Below are 25,677 nucleotides of genomic sequence, written 5' to 3'. Positions count from 1 at the left end.
ATGATTTATACTTGCTGCACATGAACTCTAGCATTTTTTAGAAAAACATTGTGCTGTATATGTTAAGAAAGTGAGACTCGTAAAAGCATGCATGTAAAATACGGACAAGATAATTTGCATCGTATGACATGTTACACCGGTACATGCGGTATAATGACCATGGGCTTACTATACATGTGAGCTTTATAGTCAAATGTGTGAGTGTTATGCGGGCTTTGGGTCCAATGGTTTTGTGACCTAGTGCAGCCATTCCCAAATGGCTAGGTTACTATAGGACGGACATCATTAGCGGTGTGGGCCACCCGAGATCGGACTAGGTCGTGCCGCTAGTGTTATGTACGGTAGCGTTCAATAGCTGGGGTACTGGCATTGTATTACAGGTCCTTCGGGACAGCACCAACCCTGCTAGGAAGGGGTAATATCTCGGGTAGACTATACTGTTGGACTATGACTGTCACTCTATATCATATGCATGTATTATATATCTATATCACACGCATGTAAAACTGTCATGATGGAACTATTGCTTTACTAAAAATTAGAGTTCATCACTAAACTGGTATGGGCATTATTTGCGTTAATATTCACTAAGTCTTAGACTTACCCCCTTTTTTATTTATATTTTCCCCTATCATTACGAATATCTGCACAGTTTAGCTATCCAAGAAGAGGATGACATCGGAGCAGACTTGGGTGATTACGCAGGATTTGATTCGGGTCATTTTTTAGGACATGGACCGATTTGGTTGAAGTCTATGTGGAAGGATGGAGGAACTGCCTGTGATAATATGATCGAGATTTTAATCTCATTAGCCCTACTTAAGCTTAGATCTAGGATTTGATCTGTTTATCTTTTGTTGGGACAATGATGTTATGTTGGGTTGTAATTCCTATTTTTATGACAATTTGATAACCGGTACATTTGATGATTATCTATATATTATGAGGTTTAAATTTACTCTGGTGCATGTTGTGTGGATGTTAAATTTACTGCTCTCTATTTCCTATAGTTTTTAAAAGTCTTCTGCTGAGATTTTCTCGTTTCGACAAGAAATGTTGAAATTTCTGAGTCTTGTCCCGCGAGGGATAGGGTTGGGAGACGAACCATGAGGTCAATTACTAGTAAATTGATTTGCACATCGGGGTCGTTACAATTGGTATTAGAGCCTTGTGCTTTGAAAAAACTATAGGATAAGGGAAAAGAGAACTTAGGCCATAACCACACCAGAGTTTATGTGAGATAGGTTGTTAGGACTTAGCCTCTAGATTTGGTCGCTCAGTTCTAGACCAGTTCGTTCTAACTTTGCCTTTCGTTGCAGAGAATGCCATCCTAAAGCAACCCTGCAACTGGACCTAATGCACTAGAACTTGGAAGCCCTTAAAGGAATATTCACCCCAAGCCTGTGGACATCCTAGTCTACGAAGTAGCACCCCCGGGTAATCAAGTGATGGACGCGATTGGCCAGCTAATGTCAACCTTAGATCGCGACAGGGTTGCAAGGCAGCCAGTTGAAGGGACTAGATGCTCTTTGAAGGACTTGTGTAGTCATCACTTGGAGAGTTTCGATGGAAGAGGCGATCACATCAGCACTAAGAATTGGCTGAATGGTGTGGAGGAGTTGTTAGCTACGACTGGGTGTACTAAGGAGCAGAAGGTGGCTTATACTACTTATAAGCTAACGCGGGAGGCCAAGTGCTGGTGGCAAGACAAGAAGGCAATGCTTGCCGCCGATTTGGGATCAGATATTGCCATCCACACAACATGCACCATAGTAAATAAGAACGAGTTCAATCGGCACTTCTTTCCCCGAGTCGTGCAGGCGGTGAAGGCACAAGAGTTTCTAACATTGATGATATTTTTACCAATATTTTGACTAAAACTACAATATATTGATTCATATATTGTTGAATGATATTTTAGCACATCAATATTTGTTAATAATAATGTAATGAGATATTGTTCGATGAAATTTTAATTATAATCTCATGAGGTCTATTATTTTAAGATATGTAATTTTCCTATGCAAGGAACTTTTCCTAATTTTCCTAGGAATAGAAGAAGGTAGAATGAAATAGCTATTTTTATTCTTTAGTTTGATGAAAAAAAATTAAGGCTCCATTTTTTTAAGAAGGTAAAACTCCAGCAATCGGTGGTGGATTCCAGGGAACTCCGCGTGACTGGATGTTGATTTTAGATAATTCTGCAGAGAGCATGGTTGATACAAGCAAATTCTGAGGGCGACCGACAATCGATTTCAATTAACTTCGGCGGATTCAAAAAAAAAAAAAAAAATTGTGTTTTTTTTTTTTTTTTTTTTTTTGAAGATATAGTCTATTTCTAAAGGAGTAGCTATTCCTCTCATTTTTTAGAAAAATGATTATACCTTAATTTAAGGAATAACCATTCCCATAGAAATAGTTATTCCAAGGTTAAAAATCTTACCACATTATGGAATAGCTATTCCATTCCATTACTTTAGTCCTTGTGCTAAACATATCGTTAAGAGATTAAGGTAAAAATAAAGACTAATGTGAAGTCACACTATAAACGAAGTGATAGACTAAGGCTCTGTTTCTTTCGATGTAAAATTTTTTCCGCAAAAACATTTTACGGCGTTTACCGCGCACCCGGAAAATCAAATTTTTTTAAATATTTTTTCATTAAATCATATTAAACTCTAAATTATGAAAATGTCCCAACCAAGTCTTACAGGTGTTCGAATCGAGTCCTGCAAGCACCCCACTGGGACTCACTCGGGACCCACTCAAACCCAACCTAGACCATATCAGGACCCCGTTGAGATCAGCCCGAGACCCTGGCAAGACCCAACAGCGACATTTTCGAAATTTAGTGATTAATATGATTTTGCGTACACACCAAATACTAGTTCTAGGAAAATGTTTTTTAGGAAAAAGTTGTATGCTGAAAACATTTTTCCACTTCAGGAATCCGAGTGGGACCCACCTAATTTTCAGTACATGCCAAATACTAGAAAATATTTTCTAAGAAATCATTTGCAAGACACCAAAAATATTTTTCGACGAGTCATGGGCGGGTCCTGAGCGAGTCCCAGTCAAGTCTCAGCGGGATCCCGGGCGGGTCCTAATCAAGTCTTGGGGCAAGTCCGGGTAGGTCCTGAGCAGGTCCAGTCAGGTCCCGAGCAAGTCCAGTTGGGTCATAGTGAAGTCTCGGCTGGTTCATAAGAGAGTCCCGGTCAAGTCTTGGGGTGTCTCGGGTAGGTCCCGCACGAGGTCCCGGGCGGGTCTCGGTCAAGTCTCGGGCAAGTCCCGGGTGGGTCCTGGTCAAGTCTTGGGCGGGTCCTAGGCTAGTCCAGGTGCGTCCCAGTCAAGTTCTGGCGGGGTCTCGGGCGGGTCCTGGTCAAGTCCCGATAGGGTCTCGGATGGGTACAAGTCCAAGGTGAGTCTCAGTCAGGTCCTGATCAGGCCCAGTTGGGTCTCAATCAAATCTCGGGCGGGTCCCAGGCAATTCCCGATCAAGACCCAGGTGGGTCTCGGGAGGGTTTCAGACAAGTCTTGGGCGGGTCTTGGTCAAGTCCTGGGCAAGTCTTGTTCAAATCCGGTCGGGTCCTTGACAATTTTCGGCGGGGTCCCGAGCAGGTCTTGGGCGAGTCTCGGGCGGGTCTCGGGCAAGTTCGGTGGGGTCCCGGTCAAGTCTCGGGAGGGTGCCAGCAATGTCCATGGTAAGTCCCGGCCAGGTCCAGGTAGGTCCCATTTACGTCCGGTTGGGTCCTGGGCAGGTTCTGGCGAGGTCCCGAGTGGGTCTTGGGCGAGTCCCGGGCAAGTCCCATCGTGGTCCCAAGCGGATCTTGGTCAAGTCCCGGGCAAGTCCTAAGTAGGTTCGGACGTGTCTCGTTCAGGTCCGGTCGAGTCCCAAGTAGGTCCTGGCAGGGTCCTGAGCGGATCCTAGGCGAGTCCCGAGAGAGTCCTGGGCATGTCCTAGGCGGGTCCCGTTCAAGTCTCGCTGGGTCCTGAGTAGGTCTAGGCGGGTCTTGTTCAGGTTCGGTGGGATCCTAGGTAGGTCCCGGGTAGGTCTCGGGCAGGTCCTGATCAAGTCCTGGGCGGGTCTTGGCAAGGTCTGTTTATTTGAGAATGAGATGTTCAAAGTCAGAAAATACCATTTTCTGAAAATTAAAGAAGAATTTTCGGTCAAAAAGAAAATATTTTCCGTTGACCATTATTTTACGTGGCAATAAATGCCATAAAATGCGGAAATCATTTTTTGGAAACCATTGTACGTCGAAAAAAACGGAGCTAATTCTAAATGTTTAAATTGAGCCTTGTTATTTCCATATGAACATGACCATACTTTTCAATAATTTTAACATGTGTCAAAAGAAAATGATATTTGTAAAAGGTTGAGTTTTGGAAGAAAATTAACCCAAGTTTGAGAAATAGCATTTTATTGCATATTATTATTCAAGGAAAATGATATTATTATCAGAGTTAAAAAAGAAAGAAGAGTTAATGAGTAACATATGTTACGTCGAATAGGATCCTCTACATTTCAAATGATATGGAGAATATTCATATAGTGTAAAATTATGGGTAATATTGTAAATTTTAGGGGTAACTTTAGTGAAGCCCCTGAACTTCTACCCGATTTGACAAATTTCCACAAACTTCAAAATCTCTCAATTTAGTCCCTTGAACTTTTAATTGCAATCAATTTGAACCCTTCCGTCAGATTTTAAACATTAAATGACGCTTATACCCCTAATTTTTTTATAAAATTCCAACTTTAACCTTAATTCCAAAATGTTTTTTTATTTAATAAAAAAATGAAAATCAGGGATATTTTTGTCTTTTTAAGTATTTCTAATGGCTAAATTTGACAAAATGGTTCAAATTGAGAGCAATTAAAAGTTGAGAGGGCTAAATTGAAAGATTTTGAAGTTTATGAGGATTTGTCAAATCAAGTGGAAGTTTAGAAGTCTTCAATGAATTTACCCCTAAATTTTATCCTTGAACTTTGATATTAAGACTATCATCCTTCATTTTACACTAAATGAAAACTCTCTATTTAAAACGAAATGAAGAAGATCCTATTCCATGTTACGTGGGTAAAGAACCGTACAACCTGCATCATGGGGGAAAGAACCTTAAATATCATGGGTTAAAGTTCAAAGAATAATAAAAATAGACAGACAAATAAAACAATAGAGTTAATGCATTGCATATTTAACGATAGCATGAGATTTGTTATGTTGTTTTATGTATCTTATCAATTGTTTTATTGCTCCATATTGTGGGGTGTGGAATTATACATTATAAAGAAAATGCCAAAACAGATATAAGAGTATTTTCTATATCTTATAAACCTACTGTGCTTATTCTATCAGTTATGATTTTGAGTGGTAAAACTCTCTTTTGGGAAACTTTATATCAGCTGTTATTATAATCACCTGTTAGGGATATTTTCTAGAAAATGAGGCTCATATTACCAAGGCTAGTTTTTGTTGTACTTATTAGGACTGTAGACTCATATATCCCCTATAAAATTAGAGTAATGTTATTTAGTAGACTCTTATACAACTGTGATACAACTATCATGATATAATAATGAAAATTAACCCGTAGATCAACAAGGGTTTGTAAAAATAAAAATCAATAGTTGATATTCACTGTCACATCATTATATAATTATATGACAGTCATGTAAGAGTCTATTAAATATTATTTATTATAAAATTATGATAATTCTACTTTTTCACAGTTAATGATGCAGATGATGAGGTAGGAGACGATGATCCATATGTCTTCCTTGATTACTATAGATGAGGCTAGTAGTCGCCTTAATTTTTGTCATAGACTAGCCTAACTATACTCCATCTTAGATGTATCATTTATTTAAATTAGAGGTTTGTGCAACATCTCTGATTTGTTGTTTTGATGAGACGATGATATGGTCAAAGAAAAATAAAAATTATTCTGCCGAAAGATTTTTGATGTAATGAAAATGAGATGTGGCGATGGACCAAACACAGAATATTCCATCTAAAAGAAGGGCATCAGAAGAGGGTGTGCTGGAAAATGGTCAAGTTTCTCAAATTCTTTTGGTGTATGTAAGATAGAGAAGAAGAAAAAGCGAAGATGGTGGGGGTCCTCAAACTCTCAACTCTATACTTTTTGGGCTTTATGGCAAATGCATGAATGATGGGGGCGGTGACCGACCTTTCCTCACAGCATACCTCTCTGTCTCTATCTCTCTCTCTCTCTCCTTCTCCCAAATCCAAACCTCACAAACCGGAAGTCAGCCCTCACCCTTACCAACCATATACTCTTTCTCGGGCCATCCCTTTCTTCTCTCTCTTTCACTAATTTTTACAGTGGTGTTGTTTTTTTTTTTTTAAATAAATAAATAAAAATCTCACACAAAATACAACAAAGAATTTCTACCTGTAAAGGCACGCCCAAGCTTTTAATTGCATTTTTTTTCCACCCTTTTACCGTTTTTCTCATTTTTCAAATTTGGAACAAGAAGAAGAAGGACCAACACATTTCACCTGAGAGAGAGGCAGCTGCTTGCTTGGGATTTTTCCATGGAAATAATTTGTAAACTGCAAACAAAAAGCAGAGGCCAAAAATGGTGCAAAAATGAACAAGAAAAACCCATAAATAATATGGATTAAAGAGGGCCAAAAAAAGAAAAGAACAGTTAATGAGTTTGAGGTGGTGAGCTGGGAACTTTAGCTGTTGTTATTGCCGTTAGTGATAAGCACGCCTGGCACTCCCATCATCATCATCATTCCCTCCAACCCCTTTCATTTCTCTCTCCCCTTTTTTCTTTCTCTCTCTCTCCAATTCTTCATCTTCTCCCAGCCCCACTTTCCTTTCTTTTCTTTTTCTCTGTCTCACTTTCTTTTTCCCTTCTCCTCCCACAGCCTTTTTTCTCTGCTCCAACCCTCCAAAATTTTCTTTTTCATTCTTTCTTTTGTTCTCCTTCGTTAGACTGGATCTGGGTGCTGCTTCTTTCCCATTTTCCTCTTCATTTCCAGGTACTCTCATCTCAACATTCAGAGTTTTCATTTTTTTTAAAAAAAAGATTATTGGGTTTGTGAATGTTATCTTTTTGTTTTCCTAAATCCAATGAATAAAACCCGTTCGTATGCTACAACGTGTGAATTTATTTACTTTTTCTTGCGAATTATTATCGAAACTAGCGAAAATTGATGTCTTTTGCATTGTTTCATTTGTTATTAGTGATGGGTTTGATCTGATTCTTGGATTTGTCTGCTATGGTTGAACTTCACTGATCTGGATCGGTTTAGCGGGTTCTGTTGCCTGATTTGCGCAAAGCACACCGCAGTTGGGTACATGATTAAGCTGTAGGTGTTTGAATTTCTGTGAAACTTAGTGCTTTGTAAACCACACGGTGTCCAAGTTCAGATTTTTGGTATTCGAAACATGTTATGAGAATTTTGGGATTTCAAGATCAGTTTAGTTTTGGAAACCGTGACATGTTATTATAATTTGGTGTTTTCTGGAAACCTTAATATCTGTGACATGTTGTTAGAATGTTATTGGATGCCGTGATACGTGTTTGCTTGGTAAGAATGTGGTCTTCGCTGCCTTATATTTGATTTTGTTTCCAATGGGATATCTGTTAGTAATGTGGATGTTGTGTAGTGGGTGCGCGCGCGCTGTGAATTTCCTTATGTGGATTTGGTTTCTGTTCGTGTCTCTTATTATGTGAACTTTTCTCTTAAATAACTCTGCGTCCACCTCCTCTGCTGCAATTCCTTGTTTCTGTTGTTATAAATAGATGAACTTTCTATGTTACTTCATTTTTATATCTTTTCGTTGTCACAGTTATCCTTGATTTTTTTGGATGGTCATATATCTTTAAAGAACTACGGCACTATATGCATTTATTCCCAATGTGTATAAGTACCCTGGCTTACATATTTCACCTTTTGATTTGGATGGCCAGCTGAGTAAATATTTGTGTCAACGGTTGATGGGTGGTGGTTGGTATTGCTTTTGAATCTATGTTGGGATAGTGCTTTTCCATGTTATGCCTAATTACCAAAGGTGCAGTTCTAATAGTTGAACTGTAGCCTTTTAAGTTGGTTGCTTAATGTGTTCAGCTGACCGGAACGCTTTCTCATAGCTTTTGAAACTAAGCACTTTAGAAGAAACCAAAGGCTGAAATGAAAAATAAGGCATTTGATGTCACTTGAAAACATGTTGGGTTACGATTTTCCAATCTCTTGGTAGCTGCAAGGTTTGAATGGTAATTTGTCGATTAGTTTTCTAGAGGCACCTTACCAAATTTCTTTTAGCTAGCCTTTTATGCCATCTTTGCAAACACACGATAATAAGTTGGTTAAGTATCAAAGGGTATGAACTGAATTAAAATTCCAACCAAAACATAGTTCTTAGTTTTTGAAGCAGGTATTGGAGAGATCTGGGGAAATATAAGTTCAAACTGCAGCAAACAAACAGTTACATGAGATGAGAAATTGGTCTTGAGACAACTTTGTAGCTTCTGGTGAATTGAATCATGATGTGAAACTTTTATTGGTGATTATGATGGACACTGTCAAAAAAATTGTGAATTAATGAGAAAGTATATAAAAGCCTAGATGCAATGGCTTTCTACTTAAATCTGATGAAAACATTAGAGTAAATCTGATGAAAACACTTCCCATGTAGCATATGACATTATTGGAGCTATCCGATGTAAGACCACAGTCTATCTTAATACTTCAGTTGCAGTGTTTCATTCGGTGTGGGTTGAAGATTTACTGTGAGCATCTGCATTGGTTCTTTGTAATTATGCTTATATGTTGGAAAATTATATGGCGGTAAGCTTGTGTATTCGTGTGCACTGTTAGAAACTGTCTACTTGAAAAAAAGTCAAGTGCTATTCAATTTTGTCTGCCATAAATAAGTTCATGACACATGCACCATGACCAAACCCATGGTGGGATTTTTGTGTTCCCCATTTAGTTTATTTTGGAAGTTCATTTTTTCCTTGTTTAAAGTATTGATAAATTTCAACAAGTTTGTTCACCTCTTCATGTTGATAGTATTAGCAAGAAATTTCTGCTGCCATGCTATATCTCCTGTGCAAGAGTAGTTACACGAAATATTTGGTTGTTTCTGTTTATTTTAGAAAGTTGTCAATTTTGTTTGCCCTTCCCTACTCATTGCAAGTTGTGAAACTGGTTTCAGGTTATTTCTGTTTCTATCTTCAAGTCAAAAGAGTGAAACCAAATATTTAAAGCTGCAAAAACAGTATGTCTGTTTCCATGAGAGATCTGGATCCAGCTTTTCAGGGAGCTGGACAAAAGGCGTATCCTTTATCGTATGAATATTACATCTTTACAGTTTTAAGATTTATAACCTGCAATTTCCAATTCTATATTAAACTTAGGTTGCAAGTTAGGATAAACATATGAAAATTTAAAAAAGACAACAACTATTATGGCTGGTGCTGTGGCTTCTGCTTCTGCTGTTCTTTTTATCTTGGATATGGGTGTTGAATTTGATCTCTTCCTCGAAGGTTTGCATGCTATTCTCCTTGACAGTATAAGTGGACTTGAAATATGGCGCATTGAAAACTTTCGTCCTGTTCCCGTGGCAAAGTCTGCTCATGGTAAATTTTTTACTGGGGATTCCTATGTGATCTTTAAGGTAAGTGATTGGATTCTGATCCAAATTCAGAACTCATGCATTATATTATTTACCTAGCACAATATGACCTATAATACGTATTAGTCAGTTATGTTTGTTTTTCTGATGGGTGGAATCTTTCTTCTGTTATCATTGTGGTACACCTAATCCTTTTACTGAACAACCTTACTTGTGACCAGCTGAAACAAATTATGCAATGTGGGCACATTATGGGATATGTGCTCAATCTCAATGATCTTTACTATTTTGGGTGACGGTAGATTTTGTATGTAGTCAGATCCTCATGCCCAATATCAATGGGGTTTTCTCAAATGGTTAGAATTGATATTTCCTTGCATATCTTTATAGTGCTAGTTAAATTACTTAATGCTGTTATTGCTTTAGATAACAGTTGCATCATGTTGTTGGTTATCATTTGTGGAATGCATATCTAGATGGCTTCAACTTGTGAGCCTAAGTTATTAAATCCAAATTTGACCTTGACGTGGTGAAGGTTTTGGGTTGTCAGGTTGGTAGTTCAACTAGTGGATGACAGATTGAACTAGAATGTCATTTAAATATTAATTAAAAATAATCATATTTATAAAAATTGAAAAAGAAAATGAAAAATAAACTTAACAATTATAAAACAATTTTATATAACATATATGAAATAAAAATATATATACACATAATACTTCGTACAGTATTAATTATTAAGCCAGCTATATGCAAGATACACATAAAAAGGAGCTCAATTAAATACTCAATCATCAAATCTTTAAATCATTGTTGAGTATGTGGGAGTGTAAAATTATTAAGTCACACTTTGAAACAATGCCACAAGTATGAATGATTAATATAGCCTAGTTGGGTCTAAACTTGTAGGCTTAAGCTTTTGGTTTTAGTGGTATCATAGCATGCTCTATTATGGTCTCACTAGATGACTTCCCAATAAGTGGTATCAAAGTCGATGGTAGTATATGATATGTCAATATGACACGGACCCTCATCTCTGGAGTAGGGGAAAAGGTGCATGACGCAGGGAAGCCCGCATAGCATACAAGTGATCGTCCAGACAACCTATAAGATTGATAAAGGTTCTGTTTAAGCTAGAGTGTAGTGATGTGGCAATAGATTTAGACGTGAGGTGAAGATTGTTGAGTATACACGTATGAGTGTAAAATGGTTAAGTCATGCATAGGAAAGATGTCACAAGTGTGAATATAGTATAGTTTGAGGCTTTTCGGTTCAATGGTGTGCTAACACACGATATTATAGTCTTACTGGAAGACTTCCCAATGTATCAATCTCCCTAACAATTATAACATAAAAAAAGTTTGAAGTCTGTGTCCAAATATACATATAAGTGGGGAGTCAAAAAGGAAATTGGGTTTAGCTTATTATAGAAATATATCAAAAGGTACAATCATGAAATGAAATATGAAGCATATATCAAGAAAGTCAAAGCAATAAAAAAAGTAGAGAGATTCATTTTAAAAAGTGAAAATTTTGAAATGGTAGTCATTCAAAATTTCAAACTATTTTCCAATTTTTATGATTTTTCTTTGTAATTATTTTAAATAAACCTAGAACTACGATAATTGGAAGAATTACTAATAAATCATGAAAGATGATGTGTTTCTTGATTTTTTTCTTTATTATAGCCTTTTACTTTTATTATCAAATGACCAAAATGGCAAACTTATTATAAAAACATATTTAAAGAATTAAATAGCTCAAGACAGTTCTACAATACTGGCCAGGTTGCAAGGGTCACGAAAATCCCAGTGGGTTTGGTCAAGTTATACGCTTAATTAAATGATCTAATTAAAGACCCAAATCAGTCTAGTCACTTGTTCCCAACTATACAGAGGATTATTCCTGATTGTTTGTACTTTGAATGGCTGCATAATAATTCAATCGTTGACTGCAGTTTTCATTTTTCGTTTTCATGGAGTATATCGTATGTAATTGAAACATTTTTGTTAATGGGTGCTTGAAAGTTCATTTTTCTATGCTGTAACTTACTAGCTGTCTAAGAATCAAGCTAAGTTAACTAGCTGTCTAAAAATCAAGCTATTTAGTGTTATTGAAAGATTTTATAATGCGAAAATAATAAAGCATAAATAATAAGAAAGTGACACAGAGATATACGTGGTTCGGTCTATGACCTACATCCACAAGATCAAGCCCGAAGGCTGCATTAAGCTCTTATTTCTCTGAGTAATATTTACAATATAACATGCTCCTATTTATAGGAGAATCATGTTGAATACAAATAGACTTCTACTCTAACTAGGTTAGCTAGGTGATAGTCTTTAACTATTCACCTGTAACTCAGTGATAGTCTTCAAGTGTGACTCAGTGATATTCTTCAACTGTAAGTCAGTAATAGTCTTATACTGTGACTATTATTTTTGAACTCCATGATATGCTCTAACATTCCCCCTCAAACTCAAGGTGTAAACTTGTGAAAACTTGAGTTTGTTCTTTGGTCGGCAATGAGGCTGAGATGGTGACCGGAAACTCGTTGGAGTTGGTGTAGGCCGAGGTAGTTGAGTGGAGTTGGTGGCGCCGGATTTGAAACATCGACTGCTCTTGAACTTGAACTTCGGCAACTGTGGCCGGCATCGGCTACTATGGCCGGTATGTGCCAACTGTGGGCTAAAATAGGCCTGGGTTTTAAACAATACCACAAAGCCTAATATGAAAGAAGAATGGGCAACTATGACCTCTTTTAAGAAGGGAAAGCCAACTATAGGCTAAAAGAGAAAGAAAGGAAAAGCCAACCATGGGCTAAGAGAGAAAGAAAATGGGCATCTTAATATCTTATTTTCAGATTACATAAGCTGGGATAAGGATTACCTTATTCCCATAACCAAATGGAACTAAATCTGAAGCTTAAACCAGAATAGCATATTCCTAAACTAGAATAGGAATATTTGCACACCCAGATAAAGTTAAATCAAAACCTGGAACCAAACACAACACTTCTTCTCCACAAAATAACCCTTGAAAGTCTGGCGTGAATGGATGCGTTTGAACCGGATGGAGCGGGGCTGTGAACTGTGAGGCAAAGACCGGTGCTGCGGCTGGTGATGGCTGTGTAAGGGTCGGCCAAAGGAAGTGGGTTGGGGTTGGCTCTGCATGTATCTGACTGACGACAATTTTTTTTTTTTTTTTTCAACAAAAATAAAACAATATAGATAAATGGGTTTCGTGATTGTGAAATCAATCGAAACAAATGATAAGAAACATAAAAGAAAATTGCAATCCAAGATCTAACAATTGGCGTTAGCCTATTGGCTCTGATACCATGAAAGATTTTATAATGCGAAAATAATAAAGCATAAATAATAAGAAAGTGACACAGAGATATACGTGGTTCGGTCTATGACCTACATCCACAAGATCAAGCCCGAAGGCTGCATTAAGCTCTTATTTCTCTGAGTAATATTTACAATATAACATGCTCCTATTTATAGGAGAATCATGTTGAATACAAATAGACTTCTACTCTAACTAGGTTAGCTAGGTGATAGTCTTTAACTATTCACCTGTAACTCAGTGATAGTCTTCAAGTGTGACTCAGTGATATTCTTCAACTGTAAGTCAGTAATAGTCTTATACTGTGACTATTATTTTTGAACTCCATGATATGCTCTAACAGTTATCTTTTTCTTTCATACTTGCCTGCAGACAAACACCTTAAAAAGTGGTGTCTCGCATCATGATGTCAATAAATCCATATGCTAATTTATTAACTTTTGAAACCAATACACTTTTCTCTGCAGACAACTGCCTTAAAAAGTGGAGCCTTGCGTCATGATATCCATTATTGGCTTGGTAAAGATACCTCTCAGGTAAGGTATTGATTGTCACATAGTTCTGTTTCATGCCCATCCTCTATTCCCAGGATAAAATTTTTTATTTGGTGTCCACAACATTGTTAAAAAAGGACGAAGCTGGTACGGCAGCCATCAAGACAGTTGAACTTGATGCAGCTCTTGGAGGACGTGCTGTTCAGTATCGTGAAGTACAGGGCCATGAAACTGAAAGGTTCCTATCCTATTTTAAGCCATGTATTATACCTCAAGAAGGTGGAGTTTCATCAGGATTCAAACATGCTGAGCCTGAAGAGCACAAGACACGGTTGTATGTCTGCAAAGGAAAACATGTTGTCCATGTAAAAGAGGTAAGTCTAAGGAAAAATTCTCTGTTGATGAGGGATTAATCTTAGCATCTGATTGGTGTATCTATACACATGCATGTTTGTGTGTATTTATACAATTTAATGTAATATGATGCATCTTTTCTCCATGTTGATTTGTTTTTGTCGGTAATAGATTCCCTTTGCTCGAGCTTCACTCAACCATGATGACATTTTTATTCTGGATACAAAGTCTAAGATCTTCCAATTTAATGGTTCCAACTCATCCATTCAAGAGAGGGCTAAGGCATTAGAAGTTGTTCAGTACATTAAAGATTCTTATCATGATGGGAAATGTGAGGTAGCTGCCATTGGTAAGTGGAGTATTACATTCAGAAGTTCAAGGATGATGGTTGACTATTATCACTTGTTTGAGTCAATGTACTTATCTTTCCATGCAGAGGATGGAAAATTGATGGCTGATGCTGAAACTGGAGAATTTTGGGGTTTCTTTGGTGGCTTTGCTCCACTTCCTAGGAAACCAGCTAGCGACGAGGATAAGACTGTTGGTTCTCATCCTACTAAGCTACTCTGGTAATATAATTTTCTGGTTTGACCTCTTTTTTTTTGTGACAGTATTACTAGGATCTCTACCAATTATTTCTATATCGACCAACATGTTACTCTTTTTTCTGTGATAGTATTTCTAGGATCTCTACCACAAATGCATCCCATTATTTCTATATTGACCAACATGTTTTATTTTAGAAACTCCTACAAGTACAGTGTGCATGTATTCCTTTAATTTTTTACTTTTTTCGATAGGTAAGTATACAACTCATGCCCCCACAGAAAATTGAGCCCTTCAATTCACTAGAGCCTCTTACTTTTGGTGGAGTAGATGCCATTTGGTCTAAGAACCTGGCATATGTGTGTGAATTCTTTTTTTTTCTTCCTTTACATTTTTTTTAAAACAACGTTTCATACTTTTTTGAAATTTTCCAAATTAAAATGATGATAACAGAACTAGTTCAATTTTTTTTAAGTGAAAATTAATCTCTGATCATAATAATTTCATACAATAAGATGAAGTTCCATTTTTTTGAAAAAAAAGTATCGGATCCAATTGTATTGTAGTTCTGACAGATGCATATTTATCTTTTAAGCATTGAGAAGGGCAAGGCAGAACCTGTTGAGGCTGATGCTTTGACGAGGGACTTGCTAGACACAAATAAATGCTATCTACTAGATTGTGGGATAGAAGTGTTTGTATGGATGGGGAGAAACACCTCTCTTGATGAAAGAAAGAGTGCAAGCGGAGCTGCAGAAGTAATGCTTAATACTTTTTTTTATCCAATATAAGGTCTGCACTTTAATGTAGGATTTCAATGACACTCATACGTTTATTGACCTCACCAAACAGGAGCTAGTCCATGGCTCTGATCGACCAAAGTCTCACATTATTCGTGTAATTGAGGGATTTGAGACGGTGATGTTCCGGTCCAAGTTTGATTCATGGCCTCAGACAACTGATGTAGCTGTGTCAGAGGATGGTAGAGGCAAAGTTGCAGGTCAGTTATTAAAATGTTTTCTCGATAAATTTGCTCTTTCCATACTTTTTCCTTCCCTAAGATCATCATATTATCATGATTACAGCAGCAGCTTCAGCATTATAATCATCACCTTGTAAAACTCTTATTTTTGCTCTTTCTTGATGATTTTGTAGCACTCCTAAAACGCCAAGGGGTTAACGTGAAGGGTTTGTTGAAAGCTGATCCAGTCAAAGAAGAACCCCAACCATACATCGACTGCACTGGGAATCTACAGGTTCTGTATCAATATCTACACCTATATCTATAATAGTCAATCAGAATGGTTGTTTGAGTCAGTATCTTGAAATTGGAAGTGGTTTTTTTTTTTTTTTCTCCTTTTCATTGCCAAGTAAACATACTGTTTCTTTTGCAAAACTGTTTCCGGACAAGAGTTTTGCTAGCCATACGACTTATCTTGAAACTCCAAAAAGCTGCCTGCGGAATCTTCGTATTGACCTGGAGGGAAGCAGATGCCCAAAAAAAGGCAATGGAAATGGATGCTGCAAATATGGTTCAAAACATATATGGATAGCTGAAACAGGAACTTGAAATTTTAGGAAATACAAGCAAAATGACTGGAAGAATTTGTAAAATGTATTGGCTACTAAGCAGGAATTTACTTACCAAAAAAAAAACTTAAGGGTTGAAAGGTTCTGCAAGAAATATTCTCTTACTTACCATAGAAAGGGCTCTGGAACATCTAAGAACCCGAGATAACTATTGATTCTTTTAGTTTCTTGAATGACTGCAGTTGTTATTTTAGCCAATCTTTCTGCAATGTTCCCTAGGAATTTGTGGAATGCATCATATGATAGGTTAACTACCTACTCCATGGGGAAATACTTGTAAAAAAACAATACTGTGACATATGTTTGCAAGCCATTAGTCAATATGTACCTGCTTTATGCTTTTGTTGCTAATGGTAGCTCAATCCTGGTTGCAGGTTTGGCGTGTGAGTGGCGAGGAAAAGATTCTCCTTCCAGCTTCTGATCAGTCAAAATTTTACAGTGGAGACTGCTATATCTTTCAGTATTCATATCCAGGAGAAGACAGAGAGGAATACCTTATAGGAACATGGTTTGGAAAGCAGAGTGTTGAGGTGAAATTTTATTAAGCATTGATTCCTTTTTCTAATTTTATTTTATCACCATGTTGAGAAGATTATTGAGCATTAAAAGCTTACAAACATTTCTGTAAGAATGGCAAGGGGACCTTGAAGAGTATAAGATTAACAGTGGGAACCTTCAATGTTAATCTTATGCAAGAGTACATAGCAGCTAACATATGTTATTTAACTGCCAACTGTTTTGGTTCTACTCTCTTTTTTTTCTTGCATATGTTTTATCATTGTGCAGGTTGTGCAATTCTGATCTGATTGATGAGTTTAACTTTAGTTTCTTTACTAATTTTTAATTATAATATTACTGAAATGTAGCAGCAATCTCAATACCAAAATGTTGTTAGCTTCATATACCATAGTTGTTTTGTTCTTTTTATATATAAAATATTTATTTTATAATGATTCCATATAATAGGTTCATGTTCACACTTGGGATATTGAACGGAATAATTGGCTTCATGTATCTTTTGATGTTGTTCATCTTTGCCTTGTTATATAAATGCATTTAGAGGCCTTCTAAGGCTTCTATGGCTTGCATATATTATTTATTTATCTTTTAGGCTCTATATGGTTCATTGTAAAATAAATATAGGAGAGCTTTTAAAATTTTGTACAGAATGGTATATACAACTCAACTCAATCCTACAATAATACTATGATCCAACTATCTGGGTTTGGCTATATTTCCTGTTTTGCTTTCTGCTGTATGTAGAGCCAATATATCCATCAAAATTTGTGCCAATTATATTTTTCTTCACCTTTACCATAAATGTCCTTTTGGCCCTCCTTTTATACCATTATGCTCTATGTTGATCCAAGTTATCTATCAAATTTTTGGCAATTTTCTCTCTACCATCGCTATACATTCCCTTTCGGGCCGCCTTCTTGTTAACAGAGGGAAATGGGAGCTTATGGAAACATTGAGTGCCACCTTTTTCAGGCTAAAATCGTCTTCTGTTTTGTACCTATAACCATTGGTCAGCGCAATAGCTAGTGTTGATCCTTTTAACACCTTGTTAACATTATTAACTTAAATTACTGTGCAAATATGCTTCAAAGAGTAATAATGGATCTACTTGTAGTTCCAATATGGAATTATTTACTCATTGTAGAGAGACAATTGTTTAGTAATGCATATATGCCTCATTACAACTATCCTCTCTAGATGGAAGAAGGCTTACTGAATTTATTTTTAGGGTTAATAACTTTTTTGGTACTTGGGTTTTAATGTTTTTATTTTTTCCCCCCCTAGTTTTTAAAATATGACAAATCTAATACCTCACATATGGGAAAAGACGGAATCACTACCTCCATTAGTTTCTGTCCATCCCAATTAACGGCAGTCCACGTCATCTACTCTTATATTGCGACACGTGTCCTAAAAATAAATAATAATAATAAAATAATAAACCTAAAAAAAAAAAAAATTGAAAATTCTATGGGGGTGGCCGAACCACCCCCAAGGGCCAAAAAGGGGGTGGCCGAAACCACCCCCAGAGGCCATGGGGGTGACTTTGGCCACCCCCTGCGGCCCTCTTGGGGTGGCCACCCCCTTGGGTGGTTCGGCCATTCCCAAGGGCCTTGGGGTGGCTCTTCCACCCCTAGAGGCCATAGGAGCCACCCCCATTTTGGCCCTTGGGGATGGCCGAGCCACCCCCAAGGCCAAAGGGGGTGGTAGAGGTGCCGTAGGGGGTAGCCAAAACCACCCCCATGGCAAGGGGTGGCCGAGCGGGTGGTTCAACCACCTTCAGACCGTCCTTGGGGATGGCTGAGGGCCAAACTGGGGGTGGCTTTTAATTTATTTATTTATTTTCTATTTTAGATTTATTTTTTATTATTTATTTTTAGGACATGTGTCGCGATATGAGCAGATGACGTGGACTGCCTTTAATTGGGATGGATGAAAACTAACAGAGGTAGTGATTCCGTCTTTTCCCATATGTACGGTACTAGATTTGTCATGTTTTAAAACCTAGGAGGGAAAAAATAAAACATTAAAACCCAGGTACCAAAAAAAATTATTAACCCTTATTTTTATGATGTCAATCTTGTAATTGATCTATCTAAGTTTCTTTAATCCTCTATCATGTGTCTGATTATTTTTATTCATCTATTGTGTTTGAGATGATAAAAGGTTTGATTTGATTTTGGCTTAGATGCATTGGGATGATTAAATTTTACCTTAAAATTGATAAATTTTTTTTCTCGAGTTAATTAATTACGTGAGTTGATAGGAAATGATTAAATTCACTATTTCCTATCAATTTAAGCTTTTGGGACAATTTGTAATTTAACGTGACATCGAAGCAATGGCCTTGAGTTTGAAATCTAACTCCATAATTTACCTACTACTTTCCGTTAAATATTTCAAATGTTTGGTCTCACTTGTTGAGGGAAAATGTGAACCCACACGTGAAGAGTAGTTTTAAAGTATTAATTAAATAATGAAATTCACCACTGTGTTATATCAACTTAAATTTTGAGATAATTGGTGATTAACGTGATATCAAAGCAGAGGTCGTGAGTTTGAACCTTGACTCTCCTAGTATACTCCCATTCCAATTAAAATATTTCATGTGTTTTTTAGTCTCACACTTGAGGGAGAGTGTAAAAATATTCATTAAATAATTAAATTCACTATTTATTATCAATTTAAGCTTTTGAAACAAATGATGATTTAACATAGTCCGACTTATTCCTACGGACAGCATAAGCTTTTTTGCTTGTTCTCTGGACTTTAGAGACCAGAAGTTATTGCTTTCTATTTTGCTCTATACCTAGTTTGTGTTTTAGCAGCTATCTTTTTGGATAATCACACATACTTGAAGTTATGATTATGTAGAGCCTGCTATAAATATAACATAATGTTGCTATTATCTGTCCATTAGTTGGTTACTTATAATGCATTTACTACTGAAAATAGGGTGAAAGGGCTTCAGCTATTTCACTGGCAAGCAAGATGGTAGAGTCATTGAAGTTTCTGCCTGCTCAGGTAGTTTTCTTCGTTTGTGAGTTGTGACTACTGTTGTATTGTTGATGAGATTATTTTTCTCTATTCCTTTCATTTGCCTCACCTGATGATGTTTGTTACTTATTGCTAGGCCCGCATCTATGAGGGAAATGAACCAATTCAGTTTTATTCAATCTTCCAGAGCTTCATAGTTTTTAAGGTTTGTAGAATCCTGAGAAACCATGGAAGGAACTTGAATTAACTGATGTTTCTTTATTAATATTACTAAGTAGTTTCTTATTTTTATTGTTAAATTTTTATTTCAAATGACTGCAATAACAAATTATAAAATTATCAGGGCGGTCTTAGTGACGGATACAAAAATTACATTGCGGAGAGGGGAATTCCAGATGAGACATATAAAGAGGACGGCATTGCATTATTTCGAGTCCAGGGCACTGGGCCTGATAATATGCAAGCAATACAAGTTGAAGCAGTATGTCTTTTTTCTGATTTGTTTTTTTCTCTCTTTTGCTTAATCCAATTGTAACTGCTAGATATTTGTGGGTATCCCCCTACTTTTTGGTGGTCATACACCAGCTCTGTATATTAAAATAATTTCACATCTTTTTCATTTATTTTTCTCTCTATTTTTGAATCAGGTTGCATCATCTTTGAATTCTTCCTACTGTTATATTTTACATAGCGACTCCACCATCTTTACATGGTGTGGAAGCCTCACAAGCTCGGATAACCAGGAGCTGCTTGAGAGGCAACTTGATCTGATAAAGGTCTGACGTGTGTATGTTTTATGTTTCTCCTAAATAAAAGAAGAATGATTCATCATATATAGATTCTTTGCATGTTACATATTCAGCAACATATCCATAGCAGGTATTACATATGGTGTTATATATATATATATTGGTATATTAATGCATATATTTTAATCTAGTCAACCAAGTCGCTGGTGTAGTACTTTAGAGCCGATGTGGCTGATCAATTCATCTGAATATCAGTTTTATTTGAAGGAGTATCTTTACATTTGCTTTTACTACTTTTTGTTATGTGCATCGGGATTTCCTTGCTGAATACGATGGTAATTTCTATTTGTCTATCTACCTCTCATATGTGTATTAATTGTCTGCAGCCAAACTTACAGTCCAAAACACAAAAGGAAGGTGCTGAATCTGACCAGTTTTGGGCTTTGTTAGGAGAAAAATCTGAATACCCCAGCCAAAAGATTGTCAGGGATGCTGAAAGTGATTCTCATCTATTTTCTTGCAATTTCTCAAAAGGTATGGATAATTAAACACTTTGGATGGTACAACTTATTCCTTTTCTCTACTTTTGTTTCTTTCACATGGTTTAAATTTTAATGGACTTTTTTTTTTCCATGGTTTTAATTACATCCAAATTGCAAACCGATCTGCAGGAAATTTGAAGGTGTGTATATCTTTTGGTCTATCATTTCTTATCTTATGATTGACTGCGTATGTTATCCTGAAATTTATTTTCAGTTATCCTTGCTAACAAAAATGCAGGCATTTTTTACTTATCAAAAAAAAAACAAAAGAAATGCAGGCATTTTTATGAATTCCTTTTCTTTTTGCTTATGTTCCATGTGTTTCTATAGTTTGTCTTAGTGTAACTTAATGATGAGGAATGATATTATTATTCACCTTGCTTGATGTATTAAATCCTACTTCTATGAAAATAATATCATAAAGGCCATTACCCAGTGCTAGTCCCACTTAAGTGGGGTCATGGGTCATGAGAGAGGCGGCTATGTTGTGGTTCTACCCTTAAGAATTTTTGTATGAAAGTCATGCTATTTGGTTTTAATTTATTTTGCACCATGAGTTTAATTGGATTTGTTCTTTCAGGTGACAGAGATATATAACTTCACCCAGGATGATTTGATGACTGAAGATATATTCATCCTTGATTGTCACTCAGAGATCTTTGTCTGGGTTGGCCAAAATGTTGATTCCAAGAGCAGAGTGCATGCTTTAACTATAGGGGAGGTAAGACTAATTTGGCTGTTGTTCGAAGAAATTCTTCTTTCTTAACCAGTTGGGTATTAAAAATACTTATATTACCTGCCTTTGGCCTGATAGGCACCTTTTGTAAGCTGGATGCCAGTAAACTTAAGTCTGCTCATTTAAATCTCTCTTTTTTAGTGACGGAGATAGTCCACTCCCTTTTCTTAAACCCACACTCTGCTGGTTTATATGGGATTCAATCCTAGGTTCCTCTTACAACAATAAGAGACTTAACCACCTGAGCTAGCTGCAACCCACCTGCTCATTTAAGCTGTCAGTTAAATGCAGCACGACTTTTTTCCTGCACCATAGGTAGATTTGACTTGCATGTTCAGAATATTGTACAGCATATATCAGTATTCTCTTAAGGTTTCTAATTCCCAGAAACTTTGATTGCATGTTCCTAACTTTTGCTTCTCACTTTGAACAGAATTTTCTTGAGCATGATTTTCTTCTAGAAAAGTTATCTCGTGAAGCTCCTATATATATTGTCATGGAAGGGAGTGAGCCACCTTTCTTCACGCGCTTCTTCAATTGGGACTCTGCAAAATCTTCTGTAAGTGGTTTTGTAACTATAGTGAAATCATCAACATGACTTAAAATATTTGGATAAAAATATTTTCATTTGGGTGCAGATGCTTGGGAACTCATTCCAAAGGAAACTTACCTTGGTGAAAACTGGGGGTACTCCAACTGTTGATGTAAGACCTGCTTAATCCTTTCCAATTGCTTAAACGTTTCTTTGATCTTGATCTTGAGTTACTGCTATCTGAGGACTTCATTTATATTGTTGTGCAACTGGGATTCTCTATCTGCCTGTGTTGATTTCAGCTGTGAATTGATTCACATCTTTCTGTCTGTCTATCTTCGATAAGTGTTGCCTAATAATGTGTGATATAAGGAATTCTCATTTACAGTAGAATGATGAATTCACAATATTACCACATAAAAATGTATTTACCATACTTTTCTTTCAGTAATATCATTATTCATATATATATACTAGATTGAAAATGGGTTGCAATTCTTAAAAAATCAGAAAAACTATTGGTTCCCTTTCTGTAATAAATCTGTGATCATTCCAGAATTAGTGATTGAGTAGGAAGGTCTAAACGTCAGCATACAAGGTCATCAAACCTTAAACGTATCTTGTTTCTTGTTAAAAGTTAACACACTAAACAGTTGCCTCATAGCAGATAAATATGTCAGGTTAACATACTACTTATCAGGTAACTAAGACATTCAGCTCAATCTTCATATTATGTTGGAACACCTTGATATTACTCGTAGGGCAACATAGCAACTGCTACATTTCACACGTCTCATGCATTTTCTGGGTTCTTGTTTCCACTATTCTGTTTAGCATTTTCTGATGAGATATCTGATGCATGATTAGAAACCCAAACGGAGAACACCTGTATCTTATGGAGGAAGGTCTAGTGTCCCCGAAAAATCACAACGTTCCAGAAGCATGTCTTTCAGTCCTGACCGAGTTCGTGTGAGGGGCAGGTCTCCAGCTTTCAATGCACTAGCAGCTACTTTTGAGAACCCTAATGCCAGAAACCTTTCAACTCCACCCCCAGTTGTGAGAAAGCTCTACCCAAGATCTGTGACCCCGGATTCAGCTTCCAAATCTGCAGCTATAGCAGCACTAACTGCCACTTTTGAACAGCCGCCACCAGCACGAGAAGCTATTATACCTCGATCTGTCAAGGGTATGTATTGTCGAGTTTCTTTAATGCAAAATTTATTAATATTGCACTTTAGTCTATAAATTTCTTAAATTTGATGTACTTTCTTTTGTCATCGGTGAAGTGAGCCCGCCTGCCCAGAAACAAAAACCAGACACAAATGATAAGGAGAATTCAATGAGCAGCAGAATAGGATCCCTTACTATTCAGGAAGATGTGAAAGAGGGTGAAGCTGAAGATGAGGAAGGTCTCCCTATATTCCCATATGAACGCCTGAAAATAATATCAACAGATCCTGTTTCAGAAATTGACGTGACCAAGCGAGAGGTAAAAGATTGATATGGCATTATGTCATCATATTTGCATTCTCTGTCATTCTCATCTCAGTTCTGAATTCTTTTAATTCAATGCATGCAGACTTATCTGTCATCAGAGGAATTCAGGGAGAAATTTGGTATGAAGAAGGAAGCCTTTTACAAGTTGCCCAAATGGAAACAGAACAAGCTCAAAATGGCCCTTCAATTATTCTGAGTCTCCTTTGTTCACTGCCTTTTCTTCAGCTCCCTGCAGTTTTGGTTGCAGGTGGATGAAAGCTTGCGTGCGAATCTGTATATACTCTTTCGTTGTTACAATTTCTCTTTTACTATCCTTATTACAACTCAGTAAGCATTCTAACTGCAGTGCTTTTTTCTGCAGTGGGGGAACTCAATTCTCAGGAGTGAAAGGGACAGCATCAGTGCATTTTTAGCTGCTTCTGCTCCCAAGAGGCTTGTTTCAATGATTGATGGACACTATCAGAGATTCACCACCCGCCCCCACCCCTCCCCTCGCCTCCCCTTTTCTGGTGGTTTGAACATCTAGCTTTGTTTCTTTCTTGAGTTAGATGCTTGGTATCCTTTTTGGTCACAGGTTTGTTGTGAGCTTGCATTTTTGTTTTTCATCTTCGTTTTCATTTTTTCAATTTCAAAATTTATTCTGGTAGAGCAATTAGGGGCTTGCAAATTGAGTCTACTTAGGTTGTATTGGTAAATGAGGATGGAAGTGTGTACAGCAGAGTATAAGAACCAGTCCACTTGTTCATTTGTTTTGACAATAGAAGGTGTGATTTTTTTTTTTTTTTTCTCCCCCCTAACCCAAAAAAAAAAAAAAAAAACACAAAAACACAAAAACACAAAAATATATATGTTCCTTTCACTTGAATCTTATTTTGGCAGCTCGGAGCTTTTGTGTCACTGTATAACAAAACGTACCAGTTCCCTCCATCAGAAGATAGGGATTTACTCGTGAAATGATACATCTCGGCATTTGATTTTTGTACAAATTCTTGTGCGTTTAATTTAATTTGATTTGTTGTTATTATTATTACATTTATTAGTGTGGTTCTTTAAGTAGCCATCATAACTCTATATGATCTGACACATAAAGAATCCAAGTTAAAGCTTTGATGATATTTGTTCAAGTTAATGAATCTGGATTTTGTTTTTAATTATATGATTAGCCATTTTTGGCTGACAGATTTTTCCGGGATGGGTTGTTATAGTTTGGCCCAATCAAGATAAGAGATATTCATGTTCTCTCTAATAATCCCATGAAACACTCGTTTTGAGATCTCCTCCAATTACCCAAAATTGGAGATTTTCATGTTACGAAATCGTGGCTCTTTATTTTAAATTTAATGATCTATAAAATCATTTAAACCTCGGTAAAACAAAAATTAGCTTAAAATCAAAATTTAATGCATCGGTTATACAAAAGTAACTGACATTTTATACACTATTGGATTTAAAATGAATGGCCACAATTTTCTTAACCTGAGATTCTACAATTTTGAGTAATTGGAGGGAATCTTAATCCGAAACACTCTAGTAGAGCATCTCATGTGTCTAGCGTTTTAATGGGATAATTGTGGCGGAAGTTGTCATAAATGGGATTATTATTATTATTTAAAAGATGAGTTGAAGCAAGAACTACAACATCAAGCAGAAACTAGATTAAAAAAAAAAAAAAAAAAAAAAAAAAATTACAGAAACAAAAACAACATACTAAAAAAGAACTCCATCCTTTGCAACTCCAAAGCAGGTCCTTTATGAAATACCTGAAATAACGAGGGTTGTAAAAGTAGTCTATAACGGAAAAACCAACAATAACTAATGGTAGTCTATAACATAAGAAAATTCATAGTTTTTAGGTTGGCTAATTCGATATCTAAAAGTGTAATTTATTCTTGGTTGAAGCTTCCTTTGCAAGAGCGTTCGCTGGTGTCCGAACAACAGCATTATATAGTGAAACCCGAGAGCTTTGTTTGTTGTATGTTTGCAAGTCTGTTCGAACGGGTGAAGCCACATTCGAACGGATGTCAATTCCGTTCAAATGGAAGTATGTTGTTGCCGCATTAGGGTTTTTCAACTTCAGCTTGGACTTCTATAAAATCCTAGCTTCGTTCGAACACTGGCTGTCGGCCGTCTGAATGCTGCAATGGATTTTCCA

At 36.7% G+C, this 25,677-nt stretch overlaps 1 protein-coding gene across 3 annotated transcripts; it reads left to right on the top strand.

Annotated features, from left to right (window-relative positions):
- Window positions 1-6,557: 6,557 nt before the first annotated feature.
- LOC132189242 (villin-4-like) lies at window positions 6,558-24,013 on the top strand. 3 transcript variants are annotated; one of them, XM_059603880.1, is made up of 25 exons: window positions 6,559-7,016; window positions 7,222-7,346; window positions 9,199-9,319; window positions 9,561-9,660; window positions 13,437-13,505; window positions 13,601-13,837; window positions 13,989-14,166; window positions 14,254-14,386; window positions 14,959-15,121; window positions 15,216-15,363; window positions 15,519-15,619; window positions 16,328-16,483; window positions 19,428-19,496; window positions 19,606-19,674; window positions 19,813-19,950; window positions 20,117-20,245; window positions 20,605-20,752; window positions 20,890-20,900; window positions 21,341-21,481; window positions 21,930-22,055; window positions 22,135-22,200; window positions 22,896-23,214; window positions 23,315-23,517; window positions 23,608-23,798; window positions 23,887-24,013. In XM_059603880.1, the coding sequence occupies exons 3-24, from the start codon at window positions 9,264-9,266 to the stop codon at window positions 23,719-23,721; spliced, it is 2,874 nt and encodes a 957-aa protein (XP_059459863.1). In that variant the 5' UTR covers window positions 6,559-7,016; window positions 7,222-7,346; window positions 9,199-9,263; the 3' UTR covers window positions 23,722-23,798; window positions 23,887-24,013. The 3 variants fall into 3 exon arrangements, with proteins under 3 accessions (XP_059459864.1, XP_059459863.1, XP_059459862.1); XM_059603881.1 differs by lacking the exon at window positions 7,222-7,346 and having other exon boundaries at window positions 6,558-7,016; window positions 23,608-23,788; XM_059603879.1 differs by lacking the exon at window positions 7,222-7,346.
- The last annotated feature ends 1,664 nt before the right edge of the window (window positions 24,014-25,677 follow it).

The sequence above is a fragment of the Corylus avellana genome, chromosome ca8 (genome assembly GCF_901000735.1).
Source record: "Corylus avellana chromosome ca8, CavTom2PMs-1.0".
Classification (NCBI taxonomy): Eukaryota; Viridiplantae; Streptophyta; class Magnoliopsida; order Fagales; family Betulaceae; genus Corylus; species Corylus avellana.
Note: the sequence above shows the minus strand (reverse complement) of the source record. Positions and strands in the feature narration are given on the sequence as shown.